Source organism: Cebus imitator, unplaced genomic scaffold (assembly GCF_001604975.1).
Source record: "Cebus imitator isolate Cc_AM_T3 unplaced genomic scaffold, Cebus_imitator-1.0 Scaffold12, whole genome shotgun sequence".
Lineage (NCBI taxonomy): Eukaryota > Metazoa > Chordata > Mammalia > Primates > Cebidae > Cebus > Cebus imitator.
This window is the reverse complement of record NW_016107327.1, coordinates 829,990-842,177: the sequence shown is the minus strand read 5'-3', so window position 1 is coordinate 842,177 and position 12,188 is coordinate 829,990. Positions and strand designations below refer to the sequence as shown.

At 36.1% G+C, this 12,188-nt stretch overlaps 1 protein-coding gene across 2 annotated transcripts in view; it reads right to left on the bottom strand.

The window, feature by feature from the left end:
* The window catches only part of DSC3 (desmocollin 3), a 49,343-nt gene extending 37,660 nt beyond the window's left edge, over positions 1-11,683 (bottom strand). For both annotated transcript variants that reach the window (XM_017498051.2, XM_017498041.2), the window contains exons 1-3: positions 11,357-11,683; positions 1,433-1,517; positions 205-413 (exon numbers count right to left, since the gene is read on the bottom strand). In XM_017498051.2, the coding sequence (XP_017353540.1) occupies positions 205-413; positions 1,433-1,517; positions 11,357-11,425 (363 nt within the window). In that variant the 5' untranslated portion in view covers positions 11,426-11,683. The remainder of the gene's footprint in view (positions 1-204; positions 414-1,432; positions 1,518-11,356) is intronic.
* Between the last annotated feature and the right edge of the window lie 505 nt (positions 11,684-12,188).

Below are 12,188 nucleotides of genomic sequence, written 5' to 3'. Positions count from 1 at the left end.
AAAAAAAAAAAAAAAAGAAAATGGAAGGGGAAAGGTAAGAAAATGGAAGGGAAGGAAAAGGGTAAGAAAATAGAAGCAAAGTGAAAGGAAAGGAAACAAAATGAAAACAAAAGGGGAAAATGCCCTGTTTATACTTTGTCTCTCTTTGCAATTTTTAATGAGAGTACTTTAATGAAAAAAAATGCCTGAAAATATTTACTGTACTTTAAATACCTTCTTCTGATGTTCTAGCAGCACAGCAACCTCTTTTTGTGTCTGTTTCCTTTTGTCGGAAAGCCGTATGGTGAATGATCTTTTCTCATCAGACAGCACAACATCCCTGGCTGTGTACACTGACCCATCATTTAGAACCCTGAAATCAGGATCACTTGACTGGATAAGGTCTGCAGAGCTGAAGCACTCTTCCAAATTAACTGCAAGTAAAAATTTCCAAGTTGTAAGGTAGAAACACATGAGAAGAAAAAATACGTTAAAACAATTTATATAATCTTCTTACAAACCATGAAGTGGAATGAAATAAGCCAATCACTTTGCATTTAACAGATATCTCGACCTGCTTTTTTACATTACTTAAAGAAAGATCATTTTCTTTCCGTTAAAAAATAATTATTGACTGTATATTTCTATTGAATAAGGTGTTTTAAACCTTTTTATGTTTCTGATAGACTTATGAAAATGACCTTCCAGTTAAAGGTGTGGGATGTTATAATCATGACAAAACTGAGCTACAAGCCTAGACCCCAACACACCTGAATAAACATATAGAAGAATTTCCTTAACAATACAGTCTGAGTGTTTAAGATACACCTATGTTCAGTGAGAAGTCATGAGCCCAAGAGTGATGGGGTGTATGAGTTTGGAAAAGAGTCACATAAGAAAACTCCAATCTTCGAAATGTTCTTCTCACTGGCACTCTTCTGTACACATTTCCCCTGCAGGCCCACAATACTCTGTGTGTTCCAAGCTTTCCAGGGCCCCACACTGAAACTCTACATGGAGTCTTTCTTCCCTGGGATTTCTGGCCTGCAGTAACAGGTAATAAAATACATATAAATATCAAAATGTTCCTGTCATCCATCCCATTCTTCAACTATTTGTCTTAACAGAAAGCAAACTGATAAATTACTACCCAATTAAGTAACAACTTCTCAAAGGATTCATGTGTTGTCCATGTGTTGTGTTTTCACTTTAATTTAAATTTGTCACAGGTTGAAATATTTAGCAAAAATAAAAATAAACATCTTTAGGTCTGATGACATATTTATCTCATCTTCAAATTTTTATCAGAATGATAACTTCTGGCCTGCTCCCTGGAGGAACATCCCTTATTAGTAGATTTGGGCTAACTCCAAAAGGCAAAGATATTATATAATTATCTTTCCAGCCTATGTAAACTAAATTTCTGCTTTAAGAGACTTTTAAAATTTCTCACCTCTGCCAATTATTTTGTCTGCCTCTAGTTTAGAAGGTACATTAAGTATCACCTCTTTACAGGTTTCAGCAGCAAGACTGAAGATCTGGAATTTAAAAGATCACATTAATATAGTACAAAACAAAGATTTTAAAAAACCATAATCATCTCCATAGATGTAGAACAAGCAACTGACCAAATCCAACACCCATTTATAATAAACCCTCAGAAAACTAGGAATACAAAGAAGCTTGCTCAATGATAAAGCTCATTTATGAAAAACAACAACTAACTTCATATTTAAAGGAGAAAGACAATTATATCATCTAACATCAGGAATAAGACAATGATGTCTGCTCTAACTGCTTCTTCTTTTTTTTGAGGCTGAGTCTTGCTATACTGCCCAAGTTGGAGTGCAATGCTGTGATCTGGACTCACTACACCATCCACAGCCCAGCTTCAAGCAATTCTGGTGTCTCATCCTCCCAAGTAGCTGGGATTACAGGTGCCCACCACCATGCTCAGCTAATTTTTCTATTTTTAGTAGAGACGGGGTTTTACCATGCTTCTATTTAACATTATACTGGAACTTCTAGCCAGAAAAATTACACAAGATAATAAAATCAAAGGCATCCAAATTGGAAAAAAAAAAAAAAAAGGTAAATTTTTTTCTATTCACAGATGACATAAATTTGTAGATAGAAAATTCCAGGAATCCACTAAAAAACTGCCAAAATGAATAAATGAGTTCAGCAAGGCTACCAGATACAAGATGAACACGTGACTGCATTCCTATACACTAGCAATGAAAAATCTGAAAACTAAGCAAAAAAAATTATTTGTAGAATATCGAGAAGAAAATACTTAGGAATAAATGTTATCAAAGAAGTATAATAGTAATCACTGAAAACCATAAAACATTGCTGAAGGAAATTTTTGAAGATAAATTAGATAAATGGAGTGATGACCCATCTTCATGGATCAGAGTACATATTCCCAAAATTCATCTACAGATTTAATACAATCTCTATAAAAAAATCTCGGATAACTTTTTTGAAGAAATTGAAAATTAATATTTCTAGAAATACAAGATGCCCAAATAAAATTGAAAAAGGAAATAAATTGGAAGACATATTTACCAATTTCAAAACTTACTACAAAGCTACAGTAATCAAAACAGGTGGTAGTGGCAATAGGATAAATATTAGATGAATGGAATATAACTTAAATCCCAGAAATCAGGCCTTACATTTATGGTTACCTTTCCAAAAATTCAAGAGAAATAAATAGTCATATCAACAAATGGTGTTGGGATGATTTGATATCTTCATGAAAAAAAGTAAATTTGAACCCCTACTTCACACCATACACAAAAATTAACTCAAAATGAACCACAGACACAAATGTTGTAACTAAATTATTTAGAGGAAAAATTGAGAACAAATCTCTATGATATTGGATTACGCAATGATTTCTTATACATAACACCAAAAACACAGTGATAAAGAAAAATTGTTAAATAAGACTTAATCAAAATAAAAACTTCTGCTATCCAGAAAATACCACTTAATTTATGAAAGTGAAAATACAACTCATAAAATAGAAGAAAATAGTTTCAAACTAATAAAGGACTTGTACAAAAAATAAATACAGAATTTCTGAAACTCAATAGCCAAAAAATGAAAACAACGTGTCCATCAACTAGTGACTAGATCAACAAAATGTTGTATATCCATACAATGAAATGTTATTCAGCTCTAAAACGTACTTTGTTAAGTAATATGCATGCTACAACATGGATAAACCTACAAAGCATACTCAGTGAAAGAACTAGATACAAAACAACACATACTATATGATTTCATTTACATAAAATGTCCAAAATAAGTAAATATATAGGAACAAAGTAAATTTCCATGGCAAGTGGTTGTAAATGGGCATGAGGCTTATTTTTAAGGTGATGAAAAAATTCTAAAATTAGATTATAGTAATGATTGCACATTCTTCAAATTTACTAAAATTCACGGAATTGTACACTTAACAAGAGTGAATTTTATGAAATGTAAGTTATTTCTCAATAATGCAGTTTAAAAACAAAAAGGATACACTGTCATTGATAGTAAAATGATTCCATAGTTACTTCTACAAATTGGCAGTGAAGGCCTTGTCAAATTTATACATTTACAGAAGTAATTTCAGCACAATAAAATCACATAATAACCACAAAGAAGTATTTCATTTCTGATATAATCAAATATAAAACAGATTTCTGCACAAAGTTAAAAGATTTTCACTTATGGTAACATAAATATAAATATGTGTATATACAAATATATACATTATCAAAATTCTTCTAATTTGTGATCTAAAATTATTGTACTTCTCAAAGTTTCACCTTACCCTCACTTGTTAGTTAGAATAAATGAAAATGTCTCAAAAATATGGACAAATAGGGCTAACATGTAGCAGTACTGTTTAATTTAGATACAGTAAGCCAAGAAGTCATTTTCAGAAAATCATAACCAGATTGCAAACAGGGACAATGAAGTAATAAGTCATCTGCCCTTTTAAAAAACCATATCATACATATGCCCAAGTTAATATTTTCCTTAAACGTATAGTTGTAACCTTGGGATGAAAAATGGTTTCCTTCAACAAAGCGCTCATTGGTCTAAATGTATTGTAACTCTGTGGTCAGTATTTTAAATCCCAAATAAAAGCCATGCCCTTATATTTAGTCACATCTCTTTTCAAAATATTTAAGTTAACTGTGAAATATTTAAATTAATTCAAACATAATAAATGCTCAGTGTCCATCTAGATCTTTTTAAAAAGAACATTTTGCTATTTTTGCTCCATTTTTTAATTAAAATTTACAGATGTGACTAAAGTCTTATGCTCTATTATATTTCCAACTCTTCTCTAGGGAACAGTTTCTTCTGAAGTTAGAATTTATACTTCCTCAGTAGGATTTTACACTTTTATTATATAGTATATGCTTGTGCTTATAAAATATAAGCTGGTATTGGGTAGTATGTGTTTATATGTGACCTTTTGCAATTTGCTTTTTTCACCCAACAGTATGTTTGAGATTTTTCCAGAAATATACCACAGTTTATTTTTTGTCATTCTCCTATTGATGGTTATTTATATTGTTTTTCGTTTCTTCTATTACAAATGATACTATGTGAATAGCTCTGCCTGGAATATAAATTACTGCACCATATATGAACCCTTCAATTTCATTAGCTATTGCCAAGTTGCTTTCCAAAGTACTAATATCAATTTTTATTAATGCCCCCAGAATATTAAATCTCTCTATTTCCCATATCCTCCCTTACAAATAATTTTATGACTTTTTCCATTTTGCTAACCTAATGGCTGTTTTAATTTGCATTTTATTAATTTTTAGTGTGATTGACCAAATTTTCTTGTGTCTATTTGCCATTTATCTTCTGTAAGTTGTCTATTCTTCTTTAATCACTAACCTATTAAGGTAGTACTTTTAAATTTTCTTTTCTTGTAGGTTTATGTAGTTTGCTTTTTAACTTTTATTATGAAATCTTTTGATAAACAGAGTGCTTCAATTTGATTTTTTTCATTTGACACATTTTTATTACAAATTTAATATATACCAGATACTCAAAAACTTCAAATTGCTTTTGTTCTTTTAAAGTAGTCACATTTATTAATAATTCTATTTGGCTTCTGAGTCAGTTTTATTAATCATTTCTGCTGGCTGTGCTTCTGTGTATTATTTAAGAACTCCTACCCTATCCTATCTTAAACATCTGATATTTTCTGCTAAAAACTGTAAAGTTACCTCTAACTTTTCAATCGTTTACCCATCTGGAATGTATTTGTACATGATTCACATTAGTCATATAATCTTATCTTTTGCCATATGAACAGCCAATTGACCCAGAATCAACTGTTTTTTTTTTTTTTTTTTTTTTTTTTNCACCCAGGCTGGAGTGTAATGGCACAATCTCGGCTCATTGCAACCTCTGCCTCCTGGGTTCAAGCAATTCTGCCTCAGCCTCCTGAGTAGCTGGGATTACAGGCATGTGCCACCACACCCAGCTAATTTTTGTATTTTCAGTAGAGCCAAAGTTTCACCATGTTGGCCAGGCTGGTCTAAAACTCCTGACTTCAGGTGATCTGCTCACCTCCGCCTCCCAAAGTGCTGAGATTACAGGCGTGAGCCACCACACCCTGCCCAGAGCCACCTTTCTTAACTCTTAGCTCTTCCTTTCTTAGCTCTTCCTTTCTTTCTTAACTGACGCCTTCTTTAGCTCTTTCTTTCTTAACTGACAATGTCACGCCCCAGAATACACATGGTGCCACAAATACGGAATCTGTTTCTGAGCTCCCTGCACTATTTCATCAGTATATGAGTGTATCTCTACATGAATACTACATACTTTCAGTTAATACAGCTTTAAGATAAATATTGGTATTTATTAGAGTGACTCCAATCCCTATCATCTTTTTTTTAAGTAGTATATCTTTGCTCTTTTTAGACTTTGACTCTCAAACAATTGTATGATCAGGTGACCAAGTTCTGTAAAAATTTATTTTTGGATGTTGATGAAATTCCATTTCTTTTAAATATTAAAGAGAGTTTGGCATTTAGGGCTCTTGAGTCCATCCATGAACATGATTCATTCTCAATTACTTATGAATTATGTTTGTTTTCAATACAGCTTCGTAATTTTTGCTAGAAAAGTCTTTCACATTTTTTGTTACATTTATCTTAGATGCATTGATTTGTTACTGTCATGAATGGGATTCTTCTTAACATATTTTTGAGTTGTCTCTTGATAATATATAAAAATCATTTTAAAATATTAAGCTTATACCCATGAAACTTGCTTACTTTTATTAGTTCTAATATCTGTCAATACATAGTGTTGGATTTTCTATGTGGCAAATCCTGTAGCTGGCAAAATGACAATTAGGTTTCTTTTCTTTTAATCCTACAATCTTTTAATCCTAGCAATCTTTCATTATTGCTAATTTTTATCTAATGTGCCTGTTAAGACCTCTTGTGAAATGCTGAATAGAAACAGCAATATTGACCATTGTGGATTTGTTTCTAACTTAAAGGGAATGTTCTTACCATTTTGCCATTAATTATGAGTCTTTTTCTTTTTTCCTTGTAACATTCATTCATTCATTCATTTTTGTTAGATATGTTTCATTACATTAATAAAGTTAATTCTCTATATTCTATATTCTTAGTGTGCTGTGAATTCTTTTAAAACAAAATTTTTCCACTTATTTTGAAATTAGTTTTTCTTTGTTAATACATTACTATGTTAAAATACAATAATAGATGTTCTAATGTGAAACCATGTTTCCTTTCCTGAGATAACCCTTACATGAATATAATATATTTATATCTTATATTTATGTCTTAGAAATATATTGCTTTATTTTCAATTTATCTCAATATTTCACATACATGTCTGTAAGTAAGATCAGGCTACTATTTTTCAACTTCATACAATCCTCATAAAATGAGTTAAGAAGAGTTCTATATTTTTCTGTTGTTAGAAACAATTTATATAAAGCAGAGACTATTTGTTACACATAATTTTTAAAGAATTAACTTACCATAAACCTGGGTCTGGTGGATCTAAAGAAGTATGTGTGGAGGTATCTGGTTTCTAATTCAATTTCTTTAATGGTTAGAGGTCTATTTAGATTTTGTATACCTCCTCAAGTCGATGTCGGTTTTGTGTATTTTGTAAGAAGTTGTCTGTTTTGATTGTATTTTCAAATTCATTGGAATTATCTATTAATATTATTATCTTACTGTTTAACATCTGTTCTCTCCAAAACTGTACTTCCTTTTCATCCCTACTATTGTTTTATCTATGCCTTTTCTATTTTGTACTTGCTCAATTACAGCAGGGTTTGTCCATACTCAAGATATTTGGTTTAGCTGATACCATCTATTCTTTATTTCTTTCCTTTTAAAAAAAAAATGTTATTCATAAGATATATTATAAATACCAAAGATTACATATAGTATATGTATATGTTTTAATAAATAATAAAATGAACACTAGGGTACTCACATTCAAGGTTAAGAAATGAAGCATTACTAATATTTTCAATGTTCCTAACTACAGTTCATTCATTTTCATTGCTGCATAGGATATTATTAGAAAGAATGAACAGTTAATTCATTAATACAATTTTTGAAAGGGATAATATTCAATATAGATTTCAGTTATGTCTCTTGAAACTATGAAATCATTTGATACTATATTTTTGTGAGGTTTGGATGCAGCATTAAAAATAAAAGAGTAAAAAAATGTAAAGACACTAGTGTATAAATTATGATGAAGAAATAATGACATTTAAAGATATTTTGTAATGAAAATAACTTCTGTATACAAGACTGCCCATATTTTAAATTAAAATATACTTAAATTTTAAAATGATGATATAAAGTATTACCTACTGCAGCCTAAGCAAAATAAATTACTTCGTGGCATTTTATGGTACTAAGCAACTTGTATTAATTGCATGATAGAAAGCTTATTAGACAAATGATTCAATCCTGATTGAAAAATCTAATGCCAAAGAGAGAGCTAAGATTAAAGGTTTTATCTGCAGTTATTTCACTTTTATGCTATTGTTTAATTTTATAGTGCACACACAAAGTAAGCTTTCTAAAATGGCACCCTACTTCAATACAGAAAGAAGAAAAAGGATGAAAATTTATGGAATGTCTTAAATGTGAAGGGGATCTTCTAGATTGAGCACAGTAATTACAGATTTTTAAACTCTTCATCTCTCTTGTAGCCATAAGTCTTCTGCAAAATGGAAAGATTATCTTTCAAATTCTCACCACTTCAAAGGTAAATTGCAAGATTTAGTGCTCTGTGTTCTCAGTACTTAGATGTAGATGAGTCTAATAAATTTGTTTCTACCCAAACTCATCGTAAGATGGAAATTCTAGCTCTCATACTTTCAGTAGAAAGTATGATTAACTACAGGTCACCACAGATACCATATATGGAACCGGACTGCCATGGGAATTACAACAGGACCAAAAAATGTATATGAGCTTACATTTATTTATTCAGTACATGCTTCAGTAACTAGCTGTATCTTAACAGGAACATCAATAATCTCCTTTTAATAAGGTGGCTGATAATGCAAAAACCTAAATATATGTATAATAAAACTTCGACTTCTTTAAGCTTGCAGTCTTAAAATAAACTAATTTTTATCTACTTCCTTTATTTGCTTTAAGCTTCTTTTCAATAATGTAAAAGTCTTTAGAAATTACTATACTCCCTTTTATTTTAAAATGATAAATATATTAAATATTATCAAGAGCAAAAAAAAAAACCAACACAGATCTTTCTGGTAAGGACTCACATTATTCATATTACCCCTATAAAATATGAAAACATAGTATGCCTATTTATCAACATAGGTTGCAGGCAGAGTTCATATACTCCAAGGAGGAAAGTACAGATTAGAGTTATTTCAAATGTTTCAACTATTTTAGTTCCTTTAGAAGAGGAGCCCTTTTAACAAAATGACGGATTAGCTGTGTCCAAGTACATGCCATTTATAATGTATAGTAGGTAACATAATTCTTAAAGTGGATTTGATAAAAAGAACAGTATTAACATGTATTTTAAAAAGAATCTTATTATTCGTAATAGGCAGAAGACAACTGATCTCACATAAATTAGTGCTCACCATCCCTAACAATTCTGGTTACATTAAGAGGAAAAAACACTTTCTGAGGCATTCAAAAACTTACGATAGTGAGATTCCCTAATATACTTTTTTTTAGTATCCCTCTCTTATTTTTTTTCTTTGCACGTGTGATTATTAGAAGCTGTATTTACATTTCAGAGTGTGGTGGGGCACAGGGTGGGAAGGAGATACAGCAAAAGTGCAGAATGGGAAGATCCCTCAACCTGTTGGGCTGTTTACTGGGAAGACTAAAATTTAACAAGTCTCAGATTCTTGTTAAAGACTTGCTTTGAAAAGCTCTCTCCCTAGAACAAGTAATGTTTTAAAGATATTCATTAAACTCTCTATAAAATGAAAAGTGTTTCTAAACTGCTATGTTATTAATATTATACTGAAAAGTTGAGAGTGGTATGAGTCAAAAGGAAAGAAATACAGGCATGAGATGGTCAAGAGAATGTTAATTTACCCATGTGGTCCGAAATAGCAAGTGTTTGTAAACTGACAACTCGAGATGAAAGAAATTATCATTCGATGTACAATTTCCTGTTATTTAAGTCTCCAGATAGGGCATTTAATCTGAACTCAATGGAATCATTTTTAAAAATAATCTTAAACAAGTATGTCCTAGATCAGAGCTGAAGCTTCCTCCATTTAAATTTGCGCTCTAAACTTTCTTCCTTGCCACAACCCGACACCCAACCCAGGCCACCCCGGACAACTCCTGGTCTCCATGTCCTCCAGGAGCCTCCAGGGAATTCGAGAAATTCTCAGAGCAGCACCCGCAGTTTCGTTCCCCCATCCCCAATCCCTTCCTAAAGGAAACACAAAACCCCAAATGCATACTAGTAAACTCAAAAGCTGAAAACGCTTTTAAATATATTACAAAAGAACACATTTTGCAAGCACTTCCCATTTGTAGTCATTTCATAAGCTCAGATACTTTGTTGGAACAGTTCCTGGGAAAATGAATGCGCTTATTTGCCCAATTCCTTCTCCGTAAACATAACGTAGATCATAACTAGCAATCTCATATTCATATTTCTCTGATTTAAAGGGAGGACAACCCTTGGACCCACTCGCCGGGGTGGAGGGCCAGGAAGCAGTAAGAATCCGCGAGGCCAGGTTCGACTCACTGCCCACGCGGGTATAGACCTCGCTCCCATCGGACCCCATGCGCATCCACGGGTGCTGAGAAGTCGAGGGTCCGCGGCTCCTTTCTGGGCGTGTGGTACGAAACTCTGCTGGAAGTCTGAAGCTTCGCGCGTAGCCGCGCCGCCAGAGTTCCAAAAACCTCAGGTCTCCCGTGTTCTCAGAGCATTGTCCCTAACTTCCTCTCCAGGAGGATTTCGTCCTGGGTGGCAGGTTTTCGGAGACTCGAAACCCCAGGCTGTCTTGGCCCAGCAGTCCTCCCCGGAGCCAGAATGAGTAGGACCAACCCCACTGCCTCCCTCATCCTCGCCCTACTCCCCAGCCCCGCCACTGTCACCCTCTACCCGCCTCCCCACCTTGGCCGCATCCCCCAAGCACACCACGACCCCAACCACCATTCTGGCCCGACCTTCCCACACCTTCGCGTCCCGGGCACGTCCCGCCCCCAGCTGGGTGGCTGGCGGGGGTGGACCACTTCGGTGAGCTCCTGACTAGCCCTTGGAGGAGCTACCGAGAGAGACCCGCTTCTCAGAGGCAGCTCCCACCAAGGGACCCAGGGTCACGGCCCCGCTCCACTCACTAACGAACGCATCCACGTCAACTGGGACCAGGAACGGGGGAGCGGGCAGCCCCTAAATCCCATTTCAAGTTTGTGCTTTGCGCTGTCAGGGATCCTAAAAAACTGACCAACAAGCACTTTTCCTCTCTCTCCACCCAAAGGCACCCTCCAACCACCATCACCACCAGCTCTACCACTTGGGGAGGGGCGCGAATCCCAGCCCCCTACGCGACCCGCCAGAGCGCTGCGAAGCCTGACCGCGACTCAGAATTCCAGCAGTCGAACGCGGTGTCTCAAAACAGAAAGCTGAGTCCAGAGTCGACCCGCAAGCACACGTTTTCTCCCTCATCCCTGCAGGCCCGAACTTGGGGCTGGTACCCCCCTAGCTCATTGATCTGAGCCGCGGTCATCACATTTCGGCTTGCTTTGTACCCCGCCCCGCGCAGGGTCCAGGACTGATCCACCCCCGTTCCCATCCCGGCCCTATCCGGTGGGGTCCAGCTCACCACGAGGGTCAGCAGCAGCTGCCTGCAGACCGCTCCGCGTAGGGAGCGCCGGGGCCCAGCGGCGGCCATCGGGACGCTGGGCACGACCAGGAGAACGCGGTGGCCGGGAGGGTGCTGAGAGCCAGACCTGCGGGGCGAGGGAGGTGCTTTTCTCGCCGCTGCTTGTCTTTAAGTGCCGTTGGCCTGTCTCAGGCTTGCCTGCCGGGGATCATCTTCACTCCTGAAACCGGATTGGACCCAGAGGACGCGGAGAGGCCACTCCTTGTTATTTCTCAAGTTTTATCATTGCCGGCGCCGCGGAGGAGCTGCCTGAGCCTGCCCCTCTGCTCCCCAGCAGCCGCCGGGGCGTTCGCGCTCAGGAAAGCGGTCCCCGGCGCACCCTTTGCCAGCTCTCCCACGCCGCTCGTCTGCCTAGGGCGCTGCCGCCCCTCCCGGCCCGCAGAGAGGCCCTGGCAGCCCAGAACGTCCCAGGGCCGCCCCAACGCCGGCGCTGCGCGGTGCATCTCAATGCAGAACCCAAAGCCGCCCGCAGGGATCCCTGCCTCAACACGGGCCCTTCTGGATGCCAGGAACACTCTTGTCATTGGATCAGCGGATCTGCACTTCGACGTCTGAACAAATTCTGCCAATGTTTTCAGATTCAAACAAAATACATGTACTGTATTCTCTCCGGAGTTTACTAACATGACAAAGTACACGACAGAACGAATTTATCCCAAATAGCATGAATAAATGGGTATCTGGCATGTCAGAAATTAAAATTAAATATAAGAAATTCTGTTTTGACCATTTTTGCTCACTCAAAATACGAATGATTACACTCACGGCTCTA